General features: G+C 46.1%; 1 protein-coding gene across 1 annotated transcript; it reads right to left on the bottom strand.

The window, feature by feature from the left end:
* Nucleotides 1–1,521: 1,521 nt before the first annotated feature.
* fgd1 (FYVE, RhoGEF and PH domain containing 1) lies at nt 1,522–23,050 on the bottom strand. The gene is made up of 18 exons (XM_059334069.1): nt 22,921–23,050; nt 19,025–19,291; nt 18,745–18,940; nt 16,724–17,513; nt 13,669–13,758; nt 13,268–13,416; nt 12,663–12,819; nt 12,428–12,566; nt 7,631–7,689; nt 7,098–7,244; nt 6,293–6,385; nt 6,099–6,178; nt 5,951–5,981; nt 5,130–5,231; nt 4,329–4,457; nt 4,045–4,203; nt 2,145–2,291; nt 1,522–1,844 (listed from the first exon to the last, which is right to left on the bottom strand). The coding sequence occupies exons 1-18, from the start codon at nt 22,976–22,978 to the stop codon at nt 1,569–1,571; spliced, it is 3,069 nt and encodes a 1,022-aa protein (XP_059190052.1). The 5' UTR covers nt 22,979–23,050; the 3' UTR covers nt 1,522–1,568.
* Nucleotides 23,051–24,843: the final 1,793 nt, after the last annotated feature.

Genomic DNA, 24,843 nt, shown 5'->3' with positions numbered 1-24,843 from the left:
AATAGTTATATGAAGTCAGAGCTGAACTAAAAGCTGAATATTGAAGTTATTGAAGTTTCTTCAGGACGGCGAGAAGCCGACCGCCGGCTGCTGGGGAAACATAGTTCGTCTGATCGGTAGGTTGGAGGTTCGGCTTCTTTTTTGGGGAAATTTGGGTTTAAAAATGGAAAAAACGTCTTTAAGTGCATTTCAAGAGGACGCATCTGTCTTTTTCTTCTTTAAAGTCTCTCAACATCTCAGCAGCTTCGTCCACTTCCTGTTTCCAGGAAACCTTTAAACAAACTTTAATCTTTTACAAACAGGAAGAAACTTTTTAATCTGAACTCTCCAGTTCCACTCCAACTCGTTTATTATATGTGTTTGTTTGATCCCTTACACTCCAGTTGGTGTTCAAGTCTTCTCAGAGACCAGCACCAGAACCAGAACCAGAACCAGAACCAGCACCAGGACCTGGATCTGGCCCTGGAACTGGACCAGAACATGGACCTTAAGCTGGACCTGGACCTGGACCAGTCCAGACAACATCAGAACCCAATCAGATTCTCGTCGGCGTTGGACGTTAACGGTGAGGTGCAGAACTGTCCGAGGTTTTTCATGGAGACGCCGAGTCCTGTTCTCAGCCGTTCGGTCGGTGGACAAATGTTCAAACCGGTTTGATGTGAAGCCAAACAACTGGATCAAGGAGTCTGAGGAGGAGAGATAACTCTTTATATCCCAGCAGCTCTCTGTTTGACTGGAGGGTCCCTGTAGACCTGTGCAGTACCAGCTGCCACCACCAGGTGTCTCACTGACTCAGTGGAACATAATGAGCCTGATGACTCCACCAGGGGGCAGCACCGCTCCCACAGGACACAGCAGAACAAGAAGCAAAGTGAGGTCACCTCTCTATCGGTTCAGTTAAAGTTTCCTCCTCCGGACATCCTTCACGCCACCGGCCTCGGCTCACTCCGTCAGGCGCCAGCGCTGTTTATAAACCAGCAGCTCGCCATCGTCTGCTGACGTCAGTTTGGGACCGCAGAGCATCTCTGATCGTCTCTGAGCCGTTAGTTTGGCATCAGATAGAACCGGTTTGGACTGGAACACCAGACCGGTTCTGGTTCTGGTTCTGGTTCTGGATGTTGTTGTTGATAAGGACGACCTGTGATTTGTTCAAACATGTAAACGAGGTCACATGTTGCAGGAGGTTAAAAACAGCTGATTGATGTGCTTCATGTTTCATGAGACGTCCAATCAGAGAGCTGGATGTGATGATGTCACAGCTCTGAGTGGAGGCGTCTCCGTAGCAACAGCAGCTGAGGCTCATGGGAACTGTAGTGTCTGAGTCCAAACGGAGGGCAGAAAAACACAGTTATGAGGCTCCGCTCACCTCACTGAAGGAAAGAGAGAGACACCATCTTGGTTCTGACAGCGAGGAGGGACCATGCAGTGTGTGTGTGTGTGTGTGTGTGTGTGTGTGTGTGTGCTTGTGTGTGTGTGTGTGTGTGTGTGTGTGTGTGTGTGTGTGTATGTGTATGTTTGTGTGTGTGTGTGTGATCTTCATCATCTCCGTCCATTCTCGTCAAATAGAATCACGTGTTCTCGCCCTCTGCCGCTGCCAATAGCTCCTCCCCCTCCTCTTCCAGACTCTCTGCGATTGGCCGGTGGAGCTGAGGCTCCTCCCCCCTCCCGGCCCGCAGCAGGACGTCCATCCAGCGCCGCTGTAGCTCCTCCCCCTCGGCGCTGAAGAACAGCGTTAGGTGACTCTGGGAGATCTTGAAGGCGTGGCGGCGCTCCAGACGGTCACATGACTCAGGGAGAGAAACCTCGAAGCCGATCAGAGGAACGCTGCGCTGAGCCTTCACGTCCTGAGGGACGACAGAGAGCATCATGGGTAATAACTATACTGCTGCTGCGCTCTGATTGGTTACAGACATGTGTAGCTGGTTTCCACTTTATGGTTTTAACCTGATGACGTATTGATCTGTAGTACAGCCTACAGCCTGCAGGGGGAGAAGCTGCTCTACATTTATACATTGCATATTAACAGGATATAATATATATAATATAGTATATATAGAGATATAATATATGATATAATTTACTCAGGATGAGACATTAATGTCAGATATTAACAGTTTATAATATATATGATGAGGTGTTAGTACCTGTGGCGCTCCGTAGATGTAGAGCACCAGTGGCTCGTTCTCCGGGATGACGAACCACGCCTTCTGCCAGCCCCGCCCACTTCCTTTCTCCATGTGGTGCAAAAAACTACAAATCACACTGTGCTCTGCTGCCAGGGAGGCCTGTTTCTGAGAATACACACACACACACAGATACACACACACACACACACACACACACACACACACACACACACACACACACACAGTAATGTTCAGCAGAGACATTAATAAAATAAAATAGTAAAAACTGAGAAACAACAGAACTCAGCCGTGGTGACATCACGGTGACATCACAGTGACATCACGGCAGGGCAGGAATTTCACAAGGGCATGAGGCCTTGTGCCCTTGAAAACAAATCTGCCCTGAGGCCACGTGGTCTTGATGCCCCGTCCCACTGCCCCAGTTGATTTTGCGGTTTTCTAGTCTGCCTCTTTCCTGTCAACACCTGCATTGTTTGAGAAAAAAGCGTCTTCAGTGGTGGGTTTGATTCGAGCCTGGCATGAACCGGCGGCAGGGTGGGAATTTCACGACGGCCACGAAGGCCATGGCTGACGTTGCCCCGCACTTTGGCCTTGATGCCCTGTGAAAAAATGTTCAATTTACGGCCATTGAATATTCAAATGAGCCATGTGTTGATGCGCAGCACAGGTAAGCAAGCTGGACAAGCTGTTTTGATATGTTGTAACTGAAGTATGTGGTAGTATTTGACAGGACTTAACAATTACGTTTTTTTAAAAAGTACTATTGATAGGTAATTACCATTGTATTAGCCTATTTATTAGCCTATCGACTCCTTAACGTTACATTTTTGTATCATGAAAACTAGCATAGCCAGCTAGTTGGGATATCGCTAACGTCTTCCCTACCTGAGGGACAAGGGGTCGACATTTATCTGATGTAAATTTCACCTCAGCAGGTTCCTTTTTTAGGGCTTCTTAGGGCTTCTTTAGGAGGCATTTCTCTTTCTTTACTCTTAGATGAACTCAGGCAGGAGATTCATTTTGCCATCTTTTCAGAATATATGCATTTGCCATCTTTTCAAAACAGGTTCATTTGTCATTTTCCAAAAAGGTTCTTTTTAATATATTTAATATATTGTGCACTGCACTGTGTCAGGAGAACGTGTATCTCTGATACTTCTGTGTTTAGGTCACAGTGGTGGCTGTTGTCTTTCTGTAGCAGTATTTTTCTGTACCTTCTCACTTCTATGGCCAGGCTCTAACACTGTTTCAGCCTCTCTCTCTCACTCACATTATCTCTCACATTCTCTCTCTCTCTCACACACACACATTCTATTTCTCTCTCTCTCTCTCTCTCTCACAGTCTCTCTTAATGCAATGTTTTGCAATATGATATATTTTTCAATGTTTTTGAATTAAAACAAATGTTTTAATACATAATAATACATAATAATAATGTTTCTTGGTGAATGAGAATGTTAAGGTATTAATCTGAAAGGTAAAACCAGCGTAATTTAACCGGCCTTTGTGCCCTGTCATGTGGCCTTTTGTGCCCTTAAAAAAAATGTGAACGGGAATGCCAAATGGCCTTGCCCCTAAAATGACAAAATTCCAAGCTATGTGAGGTGTTTGCTGTCATTTAGCTCTTGAAGTGCATCAAACTGATGCGTTTTACTTTACTAGGAGATGTTTCTTTACCTGCTTGACAGTTTCGACTGAGAGTCCAATCTTCCTCAATAGCATCATTACTAGACCTTAAATTAAATTCATTATGGATGTGGACTTAAAATCACTGTTTTATTTTATGGCCTTGGTGCTCTCAAAAAATTGAAAACAAAAAAGGCCAAGTGGCCTTGCCCCAAAAAAATGACAAAATTCAAGGCCTGCATCACGTTGCCATCACGGTGATATCACTAACCTCCAGGATGGAGCGTCTCCTCTGGGTGCTGCTGCTCAGCGTGGCGGGCGAGGGCGACGCCCCCACAAGCATGGCGTAGCAGTCCACACACACACGGTTGGTTCGGTTGTTGTCGTACGACAGACGAGCACGAAACTCTGAACATTTCCCACAAACCACCTGAAGACAAACCACCGCCACAGGACCGCCAGATTATTGATCATATTAGAAAATAAATATGAATATGAATGACTCACAGTGTGTTATTGATCATATTATATAAAAAATTATTATTATTGACTGACATGTCCGCAGGCCTTGCAGTGGTGGCGTCTCTTGGTGATGGAGTTGAACGGCTCCTGACATTTCATACACAGAGTCACTTCTTTCTCTCTGATCGGAGTCGGAGCTCGTTTACCCAGCTCCACACAGCTCTGAGAGACAGACAGGTGGAGGAGAGACAGATAGGTGGATAGACAGACAGGTGGAGAAGAGACAGAAAGATGGAGGAGAGACAGATGGAAGGGGGAGAGACAGACGGATGGAGGAGAGACAGACAGGTGGAGAGACAGAGGGGTGGAGGAGAGACAGACAGGTGGAGGAAAGACAGACAGGTGAAGAGAAAGAAAGGTTGAGGAGAGACAGATGGGTGGAGGAGAGACAGACAGGTGGAGAGAGACAGACGGGTGGAGGAGAGACAGACAGGTGGAGGAAAGACAGACAGGTGAAGAGAAAGAAGGGTTGAGGAGAAACAGATGGGTGGATGGACAGACAGATGGGTGGAGGAGAGACAGACAGGTGAAGGAGAGACAGACAGGTGGATACATCAGATATTCAAACTTCTGACACATTAAACATCAGATCAGCTGTTTCATGCTGATGATTTACATCCAGCTGCAGTTTTCAGAGTAAAAGACTTTAAAATAAACAAAAACAATAAAGTGTTTAATAAAACTTAGTTTTTGTTTTCTTCTGCAGAACTTTAATACATTCTAATTTCTCTTCTCCTGCAGAGAGATTGTATTCCTCTTTCAGTGATGAGGTAATAATAAACTCTAGTAACAGGTATTATTGATTATTGGTTATTGATGATTGATTATTGTTACCGGAGAGTGTGGCGGCGTGGACTCGTCATCTCGCAGCGAGCAGTTCAGATGTCTGAAGCTGTCCACCGTCTGCTCGTGTCTCTGGATGGTCACCTGGATCGCCTGGAGACACAGGTTTCACAATAAAAGCCTGGTACACAGGTTTCACAATAAAAGCCTGTTGACACAGGTTTCACAATAAAAGCCTGGTTAACACAGGTTTCACAATAAAAGCCTGGTACACAGGTTTCACAATAAAAGCCTGTTGACACAGGTTTCACAATAAAAGCCTGGTTAACACAGGTTTCACAATAAAAGCCTGGTGACACAGGTTTTACAATAAATGTCTGGTACACACAGGTTTTACATTAAAAGTCTGGTTAACTCAGGTTTCACAATAAAAGCTTGGTACACACGGGTTTCACAACAAAAGCCCGGTACACACAGGTTTCACAATAAAAGCCTGGTGACACACAGGTTTTACAATAAAAGTCTGGTTAACTCAGGTTTCACAATAAAAAACCTGGTAAACACAGGTTTCACAATAAAAGCTTGGAACACACAGGTTTCACAATAAAAGCCTGGTAAACACAGGTTTCACAATAAAAACCCTGTGACACAAGTTTCACAATAAAAGCCTGGTGACACAGGGTTCACAATAAAAGCCTGGTGACACAAGTTTCACAATAAAAGCCTGGTACACACAGGTTTCACAATAAAAGCCTGGTGACAGAGGTTTCACAATATAAGCCTGGTACACACAGGTTTCAAAATAAAAGCCTGGTTCACACATGCTGAGAGGCTTTTAATTTGACACTTGCGCTCAGGAAGGAAGTGTTTACCTGAATCCAGTCCTTCTTCTCCTCCTCAGTCCTGCAGAGAAACACAAGACAAATTGTGAAAGTGAACCGGTCACCCTGTCTGTCTGTCTCCCTGTCTGTCTGTCTGTCTGTCTCTCTCCCTGTCTGTCTGTCTGTCTGTCTGTCTCACCTGGCCTGTAGTTCCAGTGATCTCTGTTTTCCAGACACCAGGAACGTTCGGGGAACTGCAGCACTGCTGGTCTCCTTTAGCTGGACAGAGAGAGAGAGAGAGAGAGAGAGAGAGACAGGTGGACAGAGAGAGAGACAGGTTAATCAGGTGCAGGTGGAGGGTGCGGAGCTCCACTCTGACTGTCGGCGTCTCACCTCCATCCCGTCCACATCGATGCGAGCGCGGACACCGTACTTCTGACCAATCAGACGCAGCTTCGGGACGCAGTACAGCAACCTGTCGTTGAACTGCAAAGAGACAGACAGACACACAGACACACAGGCAGAGAGACAGTGAGGTATCACAGTAGAATAACAGTAGAGGACAGTAGAGTATAGGACAGTAGAGGACAGTAGAGTGGAGGACAGTAAAGGACAGTAGAGGACAGTAGAGTAGAAGATAGTAAAGGACAGTAGAGTAGAGGACTGTAGTGGACAGTAGAGTAGGGGACAGTGGAGGACAGTAGAAGACAGTGGGGGACAGTAAAGTAAAGGACAGTAAAGGACAGTAGAGTAGAGGACAGTATGGGACAGTAGAGTAGAGGACAGTAGAGAACAGTAAAGGACAGTACAGGAGAGTAGAGGACAGTAGAGAACAGTACAGTAGAGGACAGTAGAGAACAGTAGAGTAGAGGACCGTAGAGGACAGTAGAGTAGAGGAGAGTAGAGGACTGTAGAGGACAGTAGAGTAGAGGATAGTAGAGGACAGTAGAGAACAGTAGAAGACAGTAGAGGACAGTAGGGGACAGTAGAGGGCAGTAGAGAACAGTAGAGTAGAGGACCACAGAGGACAGTAGAGGAGAGGAGAGTAGAGGACTGTAGAGGACAGTAGAGTAGGAGACAGTAGAGGACAGTAGAGAACAGTAGAAGACAGTGGGGGACAGTAAAGTAGAGGACAGTAGAGTAGAGTAGGGGACAGTAGAGGACAGAAGGGGACAGTAGAGGACAGTAGAGGACATACCAGGATGAGGTATCTGTCCTGAGTCGTCCCATTCTTGTTGGACAATTTCAGGATGTGTCCTTCTTTGATCAGCTCGTTTGTCGGGTTGACAATGTCTTCTTCTCCTCCCAACAACTCGTACACCTTCAGCAGCTTCCTCATTCGCTCCTGAGACAGAGGGACACAGGGACAGACAGGGATACAGAGAGAGAGAGAGACAGACAGACAGACAGACAGACAGACAGACACAGTCACAGACGAGAGGACAGTGTGAGTATAAAGTGTCTCTCAGCTGATTAGTAGGTTTTAAAGAGAAAATAACTGATTAAAAGTTTGAATAATGAAATATTTTGTTTACATTTTGTTTGTTTCTTTTGTTTTTATGTAGTTTCTCGTTTAAAGTGTGTGTGTGTGTGTGTGTGTGTGAGAGTGTGTGTGTGTGTGTGTGTGAGTGTGTTTGTTTGTGTGTGTGTGTGTGTATGTGGGTCTGTGTGTGTGTCTGTTTGTGTGTGTGTGTGTGTGTGTGTGTGTGTGGGTCTGTGTGTGTGTCTCACCATCTTCTTGATAGCAGCGTTGGAGTGTTCTGCTGCCGTGGCGATCAGCTCCAGAGACTCTGAGGAGACAAAGGTCACATGGTCACTTTATAATAAAACTATTAAAAACCAGATTCTCAGTCGCAGACTCAAATGCCACTATTCCATTATATACACTGATCTTAATCATTGCATATTTTAATTAATTATTGTAAAGGAGAATAAGGGTTCTTGTATGTTGCATCTTATTTTGACTTTGACAGTCTTCTTGTAAATTCTGTGATGGATTCTGTTAACACACTCTTATTTTGAAAGCATCATGTTTTTAGCGTCAGGACGTAATTCATACCATTAGGCATAGTTTAGCCTTTTTTGATTAAAACAACTTTAATTGTCAGCTAATGCTAACCAAACAGCATATGCAACAGTCTGTCTGGATCGATTAGGATCACCTGTGACCGACCCGGACAGGTTGATGGGATTTTGTTTAGTAGAGATGATGTGGGGGCGGGACTGATACAGGTAGGCATTCTGGCAGTCTGTCATGCTGGAATTGTTTTGCAGGAGAAGTGGGGTGGGCAGCTCGGTAAATAATATATATATATAAATTGTCTATGGTGGCCATAGTCTGGGTAATTAATGGGAAACCCCACGTGTGTTTGTGTGCGCGCATTGGGGCAGAACTGTGTACTACAGAGATCAGAAGAGAATTGTAAACACATAACATTTGCGCATAATCAAAATTAAAAATCAAAATGACTTTATCTATCCCTGAGGGAAAGTCCAGTGAGTCTGTTAGCTCTGTTAGAATGAGACAGCCTGATGGCTGTAGGAGCGAAGGATCTTTTGTATCTCTGTCCGTCCTGCAATGGAGAGAGAGGAGCCGTCCACTGCTGTTGTTTTGGTCCATAAAGGTTTTGTGTAGCGGATGATCCGGGTATTTCAGGATGGCCTGAAACATCTTGACAGTGCATCTCTCCACCACCTCCTCCAGTGTGTTCAACCTGGCTCCAACCACAGAACCAGCTCTTTTGACCAGTCTGTCCAACCGCCTTGCATCTCTGTGTCTGATGCTGCCTCCCCAGCAGGGGAGAGCGTCTGTGTTTAGGGACCAGTCCAACTTATTATCCAGGTATACACCTAGATACTTATAACTTGGCACCACCTCCATGTCCACCCCACAGGTATTCACTGGTTGAAGGGGCCTTGAACCTGCGGAAATCTATGATCATTTCCTTAGTCTTTGAGGTGTTCAGTAGGAGATAGTTCTTGTGACTCCAGTCACTGAAGGCTTTTATCAGATCCCTATATTCAGATTCCTGTCCATTCCTGATACACGTCACAATAGCAGTGTTGTCCAAGTACTTCTTGATGTGGCAGGACTCTGTGTCCGCTGAGTACAGTGTGAACAGGAATGGAGCCAGAACAGTCCCTTGTGGAGCCCCTGTGCTGCTCATTAATGTCCCAGAAACACAGTTCCCAAACCTGACATACTGTGGTCTTCCTGTCAGGTAATCTGTGATCCACTCCCATCTCTATGAGCTTGTTTTTGAGTATGTTGGGTTAAATGGTGTTGAATGCGCTTGCAAAATCAAAGAACATGATTCTCACATAAGCACCAGATTCCTCCAGATGAGTGGGGCACCGTGAAGCATGTAGAGGACAGCATCGTTCACTCCCATGTGTTGTTTGTATGCAAACTGCAGGGGGTCGAGTTTGTCTTTGACTTCAGCTCTCAGTAGGCGTAGAATCAGCCGCTCCAAGATCTTCATGATGTGAGAAGTGAGGGCTACTGGTCACTACTGGTAGTCATTAAGTCCAGCTGGACATTTTATTTTTAACACAGGAAATTTTCCACAGTGCCGGCACTCGCCCCAACTGTAGACTGAGGTTGAAGATCTTGTGGAGAGGTTGACACAGTTGGGCAGCACAGTCCTTGAGCAGCCTTGGACACACACCATCTGGACCAGCAGCAAAGTCTTCCCAGTTCCAACCTCAATCTCTGTGACAGACAAGGGTGGAGGCTCAGGTGTAAGAGGGGGGGTGGATGCTGCTTTGGAGATGTACACATGTTGAAGAGGAGGAGGAGGTGGAGGAGGAGGAGCAGCAGCATTGGCATTGGGTGAGGCCGCTGTATTAAATCTGTTGAAGAACTGGTTGAGTTCATCAGCTCTTTCTACATCACCAGCCACTGGCTGTCTTTTCTTGATGTTGTCACCACAGATGGTGTTGATTCCTTCCACATTTCGGATGTGCGGACGGATGTTGCTGTTCTGTAGATTTCTCTGAGATTTCTTCTTGCCATCTTTAGTCTCTTCTTCAACTTATATTGTACTTGTTTGAGCCGTGCTTTGTCACCATCTCTAAAAGGTGCCTTCTTCTTATTAAGGATTGCCTTTAAATCACTAGTAATCCAAGGTTTGTTGTCATGGAAACAGCGTACAGTCCTTATAGGTATGCCTGTGTCTCTACTGAAGTTGATGTAAAAGCAGTCAACCTGTCTGTCAATGTCCATACTGTTCTCCTCTGTTTCCAGCAACACATACATAGTCTGTACATTCAAAGCAGTCCTTTAGAGCCTCAGTTGCCTCTGGTGTCCATTTCTTGACTATGAGTTTAGTTGCAGGCTGCCTCCACACACAGGGTTTGTAACAAGTCTCCAAAAGAACTAAGTTGTGATCTGACCTACCAAGTGGTGGTAAGGCTCTGTAAGCTTCTTTGACATTAGCATACAGATCAAGGGTTTTATTTTCTCTGGTGGGACAATAAACAATCTGCCAGTCACCACCAGTTAGGTGGGAGGCGAGGCAAACACGATTGAAGTCTCCTGATATTATCAAGAATTTGTCAGGATGTTTATTCTGTATCCTAGCAAAGAGGTCATGTAGAACTTCACATGGAACTTCAGCAGTTGCCTTGGGTGGAATGCACACAAGTATTGTTATGATATGACTGAACTCTCTTGGTACATAATATGGTCTCATACTAACTGCCAATAATTCAATGTCTGGACAGCACATCTTCTCCTTGACAGTAACATGTGCAGGACTGCACCATCTCTGGTTCATAAAATAAAGCCAAGCCCCCACCTTTTTTCTTGCCACTAGCTTTAGCATCTCTGTCTGATCATATGAGAGTGAAGCCAGGTAGATCATCATTGGAGTCTAAGTACCTGAAAGTCCGTACAAAGGTCCAAACCAAGGTCCGTGTTCTGTTACATTGTATACATTTGGTCCTGTTGGTTTTGGTTTCACACTGCAAAAGGAATAAAGGACTTTACAAGACAATTCTACTGGACATGTCATCTCCCTGTGTACTTCCGCAGCTCATTTTGTTTTGGTTATGCTGCGTTGTTAGGTCGGCCGGCCTCTGACGTCAGTGTTACTTCCTCAACGTGTTTACACAAAATGAATCCAGCGAGCCACCTTTTACTCCGTTTGAGTCCTTTTCCTATGCGTTATTTCAGTCTTGTGGCAGTGAAGGTTTCTGCTGCTGTCCTCAGCTCCGTTGTGCACACAATTAAATGTTTGTCCTTGGTCTTGTGTTACCTTGCCGCTGATTAGTGATTTTCCTCACCTGCTGAGGCGCGCCGCGGAGCAACGCACACGCCGTCGCACGCATGCAGCAGCACGGCCGCTGTCACACACAAGCAGCTGCACCTCCAGGCAGATCGCCGCAACAAATACTTTTGCTGGTCTTTTGCTACCAGCAGCACCAGCTTAATGAGCAATACGTGAGAGTGCTTGGTATTCGCAAGAAAACTGTATCGCCGTCGACAGGAGAGGAGGAGAAAACAGCTCGCAATCCTGCAGTCCAACTTCCTGTACCGTAATTCGAGAGCAGAAGAAGAAAAAAACTTCCTGTCATTGATACAAAGGTCCGAACTATAAAAAAAGTTGTTTTCACACTGCAAAAGGTTCGGACCTTGGTTCGTTTGGTCTGGACCGAGACCACCTCTTTTGGTCGGACCAAACTTTTGGCACCTTTCACACCTGGAATTTAGGTTCGGATCAAGCTGAAAAGTCCTAAAGTCCGGACCAAACGAGATAGGTGTGAAATTGCCCTAAGATGTTTTGACTCTACCAGGTTTCCGTAAAACACAAGAGACTATACTCACGGTATACTTTGGGCGGCTGTGGCTCAGTTGGTAAAATGGTCGCACACTGATACGAAGGTCGGTGGTTCGATCCCAGACCATGGCAGCCTACATCTTGAAGTATCTTTTGACAAGATACTGAACCCCAAATGCCTCCTGATGCTGCTTTCATCGGTGTATGAATTAATTCCCAATGGTGGCAGGTGGCACCGTTGTAGGATAGCCTGTATGAATGTGTGTGTCAACGGGTGAATGAGCGCAGTCTGTAATGTAAAGCGCTTTGGATAAAAGCTATATAAGTGCAGTCCATTTACCATCCATTTTCCTTTCTGAGTCTTCACCAATATTTCCAGTTCATCAGTCTTGTTCAGCAGAGAGTTGACGTTTCCCATGATGACTGATGGCAGAAAGGGCTTATATCTCCATTTCTGAGCATTCACTTTTGCACCAGCACGAAAACACTTCTTCAACTCAGCTGAAATAGGATGATGGTGTCCTCCAGACTCGCTCCGTTTCAATGAAAAAGCTCTTCTCTTGAATAAACTCTTCTCTCCACAGAAGTATTCATCAGAAATATGACAAAAAACACGATAAAAATACATAAAAACTTAGCAAATTTGAGCAAAATCAGAGAGCTACCAAACTATGCAGCTCCTCGATGAAGCGCATCCCGGAACCATCTGTTCTGTGTGTGTTTGAGTGTGTGTGTGTGTGTCTCATACTCTGGGCATCCCTGTAATCCGGGGCGTCCTCTGGTAGACGATGCAGGTAGTCCTTCAGCAGCAACTCGTATCGGGGGATCCTCTGGACTGGCTCCAGCATGTGGTGCTGCAGGGTCAGGTTCCCACAGCGCTCCTCCCTCTACACACACACACACACACACACACATTAATACACACATTAACACAGGTGAACACACACTCGGAGCGGCTGCAGCGTGGCGGCGGCGGAGCCCACCTGGATCTCCTGGATGATGGTCTTGAACGATGCCGACCGCTCCGTCCACAGGCTCAGCAGCTCCATCGCTCCGTCAAAGTTCTTCACGTACTCTCCATACATCTTCAGGAACGGAGCGAGCTTCTGGAGGATGTCCCCGATACGAGGGTTAGACTCCCTACAGGAGGAGAGGAGGAGGTTAGTGGAGGAGCAGGAGGAGGAGGAGCAGGAGCCTGAGGAGAGAGGAGCAGAGAGGAGGAGGAGACTCACCACTCCTCCATGCATTTTCTTCAGGAGGAGCAGGAGGAGGAGGAGCAGGAGGAGGAGGAGCAGGAGAACAGGAGGAGCAGAGTGGAGGAGTAGCAGGAGAACAAGATAAGCAGAGAGGAGGAGCAGCAGAAGGAGGAGCAGACTCACTACTCCTCCCATGCATTTCTGCAGGAGGAGCAGCAGAAGAACAGGTGGAGCAGAGAGGAGAAGACTCACCACTCCTCCATGCATTTCTGCAGGAGGAGCAGTGAGAAGGAGCAGGAGGAGAAGAAGAGAAGAGGAGAAGGAGGAATCACCACTCCTCCATGCGTTTCTGCAGGAGGAGCAGAGAGGAGCAGGAGGAGGAGGAGACTCACCACTCCTCCATGCGTTTCTGCAGGGCCGGCAGCAGGAACTGCTGGTGGAAGCAGTAGATGGAGCAGATGTTGGAGAAGACGCCCTGAACCACGTCGCAGGGGAAGGAGGAGCGGGACCGGGCTTCCTCCAGGAGGCGCGCACAGAACACCTGTGGAGGAGATGACAGGAGTCACACCTGTACCAGGATCCTGGTCCAGACAGGGTCCAGGTCCTGACAGGGTCCAAGTCCTGAAAGGGTCCAGATCTCTGATCCACTGGTTCAACAAAAGCTGACGGAAACAATAAACTACGGATGTTTCAGTGTTCAGACACCAGGACCAGGAACAGGAACAGGACCAGAACCAGGATTTGGACCAGGACCAGGACCCCAGAAGATAGGCTAACACAGGGACAGACTCACCTGGTCCAGGAGATGGAGCTTGGAGACGTAGGCAATCTCTGTGTGCAGCAACTCGTTGGCGATGTTGAAGACCCTCTGCTGAACAGACAGCTGGACACAGAGACAGATAGGAGGACAGACAGGCAGAGACAGGCAGACAGACAGAGACAGAGGGACAGACAGGCAGTAGGACAGGCAGTGAGATAGGTCTTATTATTATCGTTCCTGTCAACTAGTATTCTGCCACGACTAGTGCAGAACTAGCCCAACAAACTGATGTTAATGACAACGTCTGTAAAATTAGCATGCTAGATAACCAGTGGAGAAACATTTTGAAATTGGTCCACTCCTCGTCCATATGTGCCAGGCATAGCCTTTTGCAATGTAAAGTACTCCATAGAGCCCACTTCACCAATGCTAAACTAGCTAGGATATATCCTAATCACAGCGATGCTTGTAACCACTGCAAACAGTCCCCAGCTGATCATTCGCTCTGGTCGTGCTCAAGGCTGTTCAGCTTTTGGTCAGATATATTTAAGACTCTCGAACAGACCCTTCATACAATTTTAGAGCTGAACCCCCTCACTGCCCTTTTTGGTCTACCACCAACTGAAAACTGGCCTAACACTGCAAGGCGTGTCATTGCCTTCACCACCCTACTGGCCAGGCGCTTAATTCTTTTCAAGTGGAAACAGACTTCCCCACCGACTCACAATGGATGGATACGGGAAATTTTACGTTGTCTAGAACTAGAGAAATTAAAGTCCACACAAAGGGGGTCTGTGACATCCTTTAGGAAGACCTGGGACCCTCTGCTAACTTTGGTTAGCAACAAGCTTACCATTACCCCTAATGATGCTGAGTCCACCTCTTAGACAGAGTTAACCGCTTTTTAAAAAAAAAATTGTTATTATTTTGTTTTGTTTGACTACGTTCCCTATAAGTATATGTATGGATGAGTGTTGTGTAATCTTTACTAATGTATGTGTATGTCGTATTGTACCTGCACTAACTACCATTCAGTGGTAACTTCACCATAACCCTATCGGGAAGTTGGGCTGGTGGGCATTGGGAGGGTATAGGAGTCATTGTTGGGGTGTTATTTACCTTTTAATAGGTTTCATTTCACCAACCAGATGCCATGCTACTACTGCCTTGTATACATTGCCTTGTATTGTCTGGGAAAAATGATTGGGAAAAAAAGCTAGCAATGTTGCTAGGAGCTTAACATGATACAGGGCTGTACAGTGCTAATAGCTAGCGTCACTGAATCGGCTATTGGCTGGCCGATTCTATCAAAATTAACATTAACTACTAATATAAATTATCATATTATGTTTCCAGTTAATGAAGTGGTGTGAAACTAAAGTCTAACTTCTTGTCTTTCAAACAGTATATCGTTTTAGCCATGTACGTTAGCCTCGGTTTTACCGGAGTCGGCTGAAGGACGCTAACACTGTGAGTTAGCCTAGCGCTATCGTTTCCATGGATCAGTCTCTCGCTGTAAAACAATAAAACAATGAGCTGCTGAATGTTTCTGGGTAATAATGGAGCGACGCCCGGGGCTAGTTCAGGCAGGCAACTCGAGCTGTGCTGCCATACACATGAAAAGCCCCACTCCTCATACTTCCTCCACCTAAACACACCCTCTATCCAATCTGGTGGTCTATTTAAGATGAGAGTAATCCTTAGCTCTCCCTCTGCCTGCCAATACGGCTGCTGCTGTATCTGTACTGCCGCTTGCTTTCTCAGCCCCACCACCAGCCCAACATCCACCTGTAGGCTCCGACGGGGGATTTTACTACATCATTTCTTAATACCTCATGTAACTGCCTGAGGAGTGATGAGGTTGGAGCCTAGACGCCAAATCTAATATGTTCTGCTGTTGCAATAAACATACACTGCATCATGTGAGTTGTCTGACTCAAATGAATATCACCATTATCAACCATTGTTATCAACACACCCGGTCCGGTTCGTATTTATTCAGTCCTTCACAATAAGTCACAGTCCAGTAAAATACCGATGTAGCCTCTAGCACATGCTACATCAGTTTGTGCTGTGGAGGATTTACATCTTATTCTCGATGTTTTCTAGAGTTTAGCCTACAGATGAGCCGTTTGTTACTATAGTTACATACCAATGATAGAAACTATCAGCCTCTGTAGCACCAGAGCCAGTAGAAACAGTTAATGTCCAGCCCTGTAATGTATATATGAGTGAACATAACGCCCATACAGACATTATGAATGTGTTTTAATCTTTGTAGCATGTTGTGAATGGGCAGCCGACCTCTCGAAGGTTTTACTCCAGAAACACTCTCTAACACATCACCCACCTTCATGGCTGCTGATGGTCCTGGAAGCTTAACGGGCATCGCAACAGTAACTAAGGGGGCGGAGCTTTTGCGAACAGTCAATTAGTTACTTTACACGTTTGAAGTTAACACGTCAACAAGTCAACACGTAAATGTAAACACGTCAACACATAGAAGTGTCAACATGTAAACAAGTCAACGTATAGACGTCAACATGTCAACAAGTAAACACGTAAACGTAAACATGTCGACACATAATAAACACGTAAAAACATCAACGTAAACACGTCAACGTAACACGTCAACGCGAAGACAGGTAGACACGTAAAAACATAAACACCGCAACATGTAAACGTAAACATGTCAACACATAAACACACCAACAGGTCAACGTAAACACGTCAACACGAAAACAAGTAAACATGTCAACACATCATAAACACGTAAACGTAAACACGTCAACATGTCAACACATAAACACCTAAACGTAAACACATCCGCATATACACATCAACACGTAAACATGTCAACACATCAACGTAAACATGTCAACATGTCAACACGTCAACTGGTCAACAGACCAGGAGTCATTATGACGATGTGATTATGAATGTTTGTATCTGAGCGATGAGGACAAGTCGCTCTGTTAACGAAACAAAAGGTTGCTGGGTCGACGTGAAGAGCGCATCATTACATTTTGTTTTTTGGGGGGGTCACATGACCGTGTGATGTCATGTGATGTTATGTGACCTGTCTCACCTCCGTGGAGTCCTGTCTGTCTGCTTTGGGGTGCGGCAGCACCAGCGTTAGCTCTGCCTCCTCCTCCTCCAGGTCGCTGTCTCCCTCCTCAGAGAAGTCCCGCCTCCTCCTGGCCCCGCCCCTTGCCTCGCCCTCCTCGCCGTCTCCGCCCTCACCGGCGTACGACGATGAGCTGGAGAGGCGGGGCAGGAGGGCCGGGCTGCAGGGGTAGACCACGCCCCCGTCATCCACGCCGGCGAAGCAGAGCTCCTCGCTGTGTGACGGTGAGCTGATGCTGTCGATGCCGCTGTCCCGGTTCGCCAGCTTCCCCTCCGTCTGTGAGGACGGCAGCGACAGGCGCTCCGAGGGCTCTGATTGGTCGAGGAGTGGCTGCGCCGTTGCCGGCTGCTCCCTCATCTCCACGTTAACAACATCATCCTCCAGCTGCTTCTCTGACGGGCTGTAACCCGACTCCATTGACAGGCGCTTCTGACGGAGGTCGTCACGGCACGCCGCCGCCAGCTCCTCGTCGTTGTCATCATCATCATCATCATCATCTTCATCGTCATCTTCATCATCATCGTGGTCGTCCTGCAGGTCGGCGTCTCCCTCCTCCTCCCCCCCACCCACAGTGATGTCTTTATGACCCCTGACCTCAGAGGGCGGCTTGTCATCAGGAGGGGGCAGGGCCAACGAGGAGGACAGTGGCGGCGAGGAAGGACGGGAGGATGAGGAGGGGGAGGAGGAGGGGTCGGGGAGGCGGGGACACAGAGCTCCGCCGGTGATGTCAGGAACCACGATGATCTGCTCCCTGCACACACACGCACGCACGCAAGGAAGGTTTTTTTGTAACACAGCTTTCAACAACAGGGAAATTCAAAGTGCTTTACATAAAACATTTAAAGCATATAAAAGAGACATGTTATACATCTACTCATATCGCTAAATGAGAGGAGTTCATAATCTATTCTCTACTCATATTGCTAAACAAGACAAGTCCATAATTTATTCCCCACTCATATGGCTAAACGAGAGGAGTCAGAAGATCAGAAATGTAAAAAATATAAAAGTATATTCAAATATCAAATAAAATAGAATTGAATCGAGCTGATAAAAGGTACAGTGCAGTAAAGGCAGTGGCAAACAGAAAAGTCTTCAGTCTTGATTTAAAGGAGTTGAGAGTTGCAGCAGATCAGCAGTTTTCTGGGAGTTTGTTCCAGATATGTGGAGCATAAAAACTGAACGCTGCCTCTCCATGTTTAGTTCTGACTCTGGGGACACAGAGTAGACCAGTCTCTGATGATCAGAGGGCTCTGGGTGGTTCATAGCTAAGCAGAAGATCAGAAATTAACCATTCAGTGCTTTGTAGACCAACAATAGTATTTTGAAATCAGTTCTTTGACAGACAAGAAGCCAGTGTAAGGACATCAGGACTGGAGTAATATGATCTACTGTTCTGATCTCAGTGAGGACTGGAGCAGCAGAGTTCTGAATGAGCTGCAACTGTCTGATCGACCTGTAAAGGCTCTGTTACAGTAGTCCAGTCTGCTGAAGACAAACAAATAGACAAGTTTTCCCAAATCCTGCTGAGACATGAGTCCTTTAATCCTTGATATATTCTTTAGGTGATTGTAGGCTGACTTCAACTGTTTTAATGTGGCTGTTGAAGTTCAGGTCTGAGTCCATGACTACACCTAAGTTTCTGGCTTGGTTTGTGGTTTTTAGCATTACCGTTTGAAGCTGGGTATTAACTTTTAATCGTCCTTCCTTGGCTCCAAAAACAAAAATTTATTTTTTTCTTTGTTTAATTGGAGAAAAGTCTGTGCCATCCAATTGTTGATTTGCATCTACTCAGTGCTTGTATTGGACTATAGTCTCCTGGTGACATTGTTATGAAAATTTGTGTGTCGTCTGCGTAACTATGGTAACATATTTTGTTACTATTCATGATCTGAACACACAGACACACACACACACACAGTAAGATCTCATGAACACCTGTACTGATGACATCACTGCTCTTCTGACCAATCAGAACTCACCGTTCAAACTTCTCGATGAGTGACAGGACGCAGGTCGGGGAGGCGGTGCCATCGCCTCGTGTGGGCGGAGTCCAGCCACCGCGAGGATCGGCTGGCAGCGGTCTGCAGGGCGGGGGAGGGGGGAGGGGCTTGTCTGGAGCCCGGGGGCGTGGCCTTGCTGCCGCTGCCTGCTGGAGGTGGGGGGGCTTGGGCGGGACTATGGGGGCGGAGTCAGAGACAGGTTATAATAAACGTTATAACAATATTATATATATTAAATAATTGTGTCATAAAGTCTCACCCTGAGGCTTCGGCCCGGGCAGCGGAGGACGGCTCTTGCTCGCTGGTGTCATCGTGGTCGCCGGCAGCTCCGGCGGGCCCGTGTCGTTGACTAGCAGAAGCCCATTGGCAGAACCGCGGCGCTCCGTGGGCTCCGCCCCTCCCTCCAGGGAGGCGGGGCCTGATGAGGAACTCGGCGGCGGCGCCTCCTGGTGGCCGCACGGCGAGCAGGACGGCTCCAGAGACAGACTTTGAGTCAGCACGCTGGGACTGGAGGAGGAGGCGGGACCTGAGGGAGTCACATGAAATGTTGACACGCCCACACACTGCCAGAACAAACAAAAGCCTTTTCATTTAACTGTCACCAGAAATTACAAAATCAATTATTGAGTTCAGCGAGTTAATGCAGACAGAAACTTATTAAGACACAAAATAAGAGTCAAGAAGAATCCAGGGACCAGAACCTGAACTCAGAGCTTTTATTCTGAAATCTGTGCACTGCAGTTCAACAGCTGAAACATTCAAACACTGATTCACTGATTAAAAAACCCCAGAAAGCAATGATTTACTAATCCAACAAAATAAAACAAAATATCCCATAACACCACAGACAGACAGAGAGACAGAGAGACAGACAGAGAGACAGACAGACAGACAGACAGACAGATGAATTCAGCCTCCTCTCTCTCCATCTAATAGTTTCCATATGAGGTCTCTGGCTGCTGCAGCTGGACAGAAATACCCCCCCCCCCCCCCCCACCCCACACACACACACACGTTTGTGGTCTGTTAAGGCTGAAGCTGATTGGCTGACTCCTGGAGTGTCCTGACAGCTGATTGGCTCAAAGGATTCAAACAGAAACAACTGTTACAGCGACAACATTTCCCATGAGGCTTTGCTCCAAGGCCGTCATCAGTAACGTGATGATGTCATCAGTAACGTGATGATGTCATCAGGGGCGGGTCGCTGTTTTCTCTGTGACTCATGAAGTCTGCTCTGAGAGAGGATGACCTCTGACCTCTGACCTCACAGGGAACAGGCCCTCTGATTGGTCGAAGCAGATAACTGACATACGAAATTATTTAAATACTAAAACCAGCAGTTTACAGGATGATGATGTTATCGAAGTGTCACAGCAGGCGGCGCCCGATCAGCTGGAACAGAACCACGAATCCAGAGGTGGGGCTCTGTTCATTCCTATGAAAGACTTCATCTTTTGGCTCTTCTAGACTTTCAGATGTTCTCGGATCAAACTGACAGAGAAACAAGTCGATTGCTCTGATTCACTGAAGTCTGAGGGGAAATATTTCTGTTTCACAGGAAATCTTTCTGTTTAACCAGCCAGAAGACGCTGATATCAGAGCAGCAGAGAAATGTTGTTCTGTTCGCGCGCGTCAGTGATGTATGTTGTGTTGCAGGAAACACGTCAGAATCAGATGATGCAGCAAAGAGACAACTGAACAGAATTAAATTGAATTAAACACTCACACACACACACACTCTCTCACACTCACTCACACACACACACACACACACACACACACACACACAGACACATTGAGAAACACACACACACGCACACACTGACTGCAGTGTTAGAACAAAGACCAGGATTCAGGTTCTGGTTCTACTGGACCTGAACAATGTGTCAGGGGTCCATGAGGTGGTTCTGGTTCTTGTGGAGGTTCTGTTGGTCTGGTTCTGGTTCAGGAGGTCAGATCAGATCAGTTTAAAGGTTCTTTAGATGTTGAGAACCATTTCAGAGCAACACCAGTCTCCGACCCTTTGGGGGGGTCCTCCAGGTCGGGAGGCCGTGTCACTTCATGCATATTTTCAATAAAAACTTCCATGTTCACAGGAAACAATCAGCTCAGTAAAAGCAGCTGCCTTAAAAACTACAAGCTCCTCCGTGAACTAGTCAGTCTGAGGACACTGAACGGACTTTACTGCTCTTTATACAATGTTTGTGGCTCAGAACGCTGCAGCTCGTTCTTCATGTCTCCGTCTGGAGTCAGTGGCCCCCTCTAGAGGCCGCAGTGATTTAGAGTATAAAGCACAAAGAGTCACTTAGGGAGGGAGGGTCAAACTAACCAAGACTTTATCCCAGGAGATGGGAAAAATATGCGAAAAAAGATGTGAAAGAAGACATGAAATGACCAAAACAGATGTAAAAAATACCCCAATAATACGTAAAAAATACCACAAAAATACGAAGAAAGTCCCTCAAGAATATAAAAAAATGTTTAAAATGCCCAAAACATGTTAAACTAAATCAAAAATATACAAAAAAAATGTTGAGAATGCCAAAAACATTTGTAGAAAATACCTAAAAAATATGCAAAAAAAACCCCTTTAAAAATACATACAAAATATGTAAAAATTACCCAAAAAATGTTTAAAATGCCAAAAACATATGAATAAAAACTATGCCAAAAAATACATAAAATGACCAAAAAAGATACTAAATTATAAGAAAAAGACACTGAATTACCCTAGAAAATAAGATAAAATGACCATAAAAAGCCCTTTCCTGTTTCCCAGCAGAGCAGTGTTGGTGTCCATGTTTTACCAAAGTGCAGCATGTGATTCAAACATCTCTTAACTTCCTGCCTCAGGGTTTTACTTCCAGTTATGTTCTTTACTTACAAAACCTGAAGGAGGAGGTTCTTTGGTTCTTTCAGGTTTCATTGACTGAAGGTCGACATTTAAACACCTGAAGCAGATTTATGATTTTAGTCTGAATGAATCAGACGCAGAGGTTCTGGTGGTTCTGTTCCTTATCAGAGTCTGTAAAGTGGTTCTGGTCCTGATCAGAGTCTGTAAAGTGGTTCTGGTCCTGATCAGAGTCCGTTAAGTGTTTCTGGTACTTATCAGAGTCCGTCAGGTTGTTCTGGTCCTTATCAGAGTCCGTCAAGTGGTTCTGGTACTTATCAGAGTCTGTCAAGTGGTTCTGGTCCATATCAGAGTCTGTCAGGTGGTTCTGGTGGACCTGAAGCAGATTTTAGGGTCTTTGATCTTAATCAGGACACACAAACACCTGATTTGATTCAGATTCTGAACTGGTCGGATCAGATCAGGATCAGGTCCAGGTGTGGACCCGGTCAATAGGTCTCTGATGGTCTGCAACTTCATGTCAGTCTGACGAAGACGATGATGATGATGCAGAAACCATCTTCATCATTTACAGCAAATAAAGAGTTAACATGAGGATATAATGCTGTGTGTGTGTGTGTGGGGGGGGGGGGGTCGGGGGGTCTGTCTGTCTGTCTGTCTGTCTGTCTGCAGAAACTAACAAACATCCTGCTGTTCATCGTCCAATCAGCATCCTGACTGCTGATCAATGGATTAACAGACAATCAATAAATCACACACACACGCACACACACATACACACATACACAGTCTGGTGGATTCTTTCTGTTTGTGGATTCTAATGAATAAAAAGATGCAGCAGATTATTGATCATCTGTTCGATCAATAATTAATATAAACGTCACGTGTATGTGTGTGAGTGTGAGAGAGAGAGAGAGACATGATCTGAGAGCAGCACAAACACACACACACACACACACACATCTGGCAGACGCAGTATCATGCAGCCATACTAGCCTACATTCACTGCGGCGAGATGTCGGTCAGCGTTTGCGCGTGCACGACATCCACTGTGACCGCGCGTATGTCATCCCCCCCCCCACACACACACACACACACAGACACATACAGACAGACACACACGGTCAGATGCTGATTAATAAACACATTAACACATATATAAAGTAATAACGGAATCGAGGCGCGCCGCTGTGAGGTGGCTGCAGCTGTGTGCGCGCTGCTCTGTGCGCGTGCATGGCGCTGAGCAGGTACACACGGTGCAGATGTGTCGGTGAACATGCAGGGATGCAGAGATGCAGACTCACCTCTGCTCAGGCTGCTTCTGTCCATGTACATCGCGCAGCAGAACACGAATCCGGTCATAAAGAGTCCGGGGGAGAGAGCGCGGCTCCCGGTGCTGCACGGAGAACGAACCGCTCACACACACACACACACACACACACAGACACACACACACGGCCGCGCGCGCGCACACACGCACGGACCGGACCGGAGCGGGACGGTTCCGACCCACAGACACACGGACGGTCCGGACCGGCTCACACCGAGAGGCTGTAGGAGGACGAGAGGAGCCGCTCGGTTCGCTGCAGAGCGCTGCCCGGTGTGACAGCGGCGGGCGGGGCGGAGAGGAGAGGAGGAAGGGGGGGGGGGGGGGGCTGACTTTCTCCTCCAGGTTCGTTTCCTTGACAACAAATTTAGAAAAGAGGAAATACATTTATTTATTTATTCATTTAAATTGTATTTTATTTATATGTGTTATTATTATTATATTTGTTGAATGTATTCTGAACTTAACTGTCAATTTTTTGACCAGATCGGTCTTTCGACTGGACTTTTTTGTCCCTGTAGAAGAGCAGGGCCGTTTTTCTCCCCTGAAAAAAGCCTGGTTGCTGATTGGATAGAACGCTAAGCGGGATGTGACGTAGTACTTGACGCCACAACAACACCCACATTTGTAAAAGCCGGCGAAACACTGTTGCCAACTTAGCGACTTTGTTGCTATATTTAGTGACTTTTCAGACCCCCTTAGCGACTATTTTTCAAAAAAGCGACTGGTGACAAAAATCCAGCGACTTTTTCTGGTGTTATTGGTGACTTCAGCGGGGGCTGGCAGCTCGTTAAGAAGAGTAAGAACTATAGACTGCCCGTTGGAAGCATTGAGTCCAGAGTTACACTCCTCGCCATCTTGTGTCGCCATCTTGTTTCTGACAATGTTTCTGACGGGGAGCAGACCATATTTGGACTGTGGAGGAGTGAGAGGGATCTGACGACACTGACTACACGCCTCTCTACACCTCAGCCTGACTGAGAGAAGTCACTGCTAATTCATGTGAGCATTAACTGGAGCATTAACTGGGATGTTCATTTTAGCTAGGAAAAAATAAAAACAAAATGTACGTTAATTACCTCAGAAAACTGAACAGCGACTCCTTGGAGTGTCTGTTCGTCCAACCAAATGCTGAACAAGACATTTTTACTGAACAAAACGTTCAAATAAACTGTCATTAAATGAAAATACAGTGTGAAAGGGTCAAAATTATGAGACCAAACCGGTAAATGTCCTTTTTTATATCTATATAACGTTATACATAACTTTATTAACACGTTGCCGTGGATACGCATTGCTCTCAGTGATGTGTCAGTCGTGAACGAGCTGGTTCTTTTAAGGCTCTTTTAAGTGAACAATGCGAGCCGGCTCACGTCCGTCAGTGAGCCATTCTATTTTTAATTTATTTTTTAGTTTTCTTGTTAGAAAAAGTACTTGTGGGTGCTGTGGTTGCTGACTACGGGTGTCACATGCATGCTGTGCAAACCAATCATGTGAGGATTGACAAGGATCATACCACCAAGCAGGGAGGCAGCATTGAGATGGTGACAATGACAGAAATAATATAATATAATATAATATAGTATGATATAATATATATAATTGGTCTTCCTCAATGCCAATCTGCCCTGAAAAAACAAATAAAAAGTTACAGTTTGATAGATGATGGTGATTAGTTCATAGAGACACCTAAAACTGTTGAATGCTGCTGTTTTGCACATTGTATTATATTTAGGGCCACGAGGCAGTCGCACCGAGCACTGGTCCCTACAGCTATTGCTGTATGGGCACTACTGTTATACTGTGGATTTCTTCTTCTTCCTCTTCTGGATGCAATTTCGTCCCGCTACTAGTCCTACAACTTGAAGAGTTGCAGGACAAATTACATATCAAAACGTGC

Source organism: Centropristis striata, chromosome 5 (assembly GCF_030273125.1).
Source record: "Centropristis striata isolate RG_2023a ecotype Rhode Island chromosome 5, C.striata_1.0, whole genome shotgun sequence".
Taxonomy (NCBI): Eukaryota; Metazoa; Chordata; class Actinopteri; order Perciformes; family Serranidae; genus Centropristis; species Centropristis striata.
The sequence above is the reverse complement of the archived record's forward strand: the minus strand, read 5'-3'. Positions and strand labels throughout refer to the sequence as shown.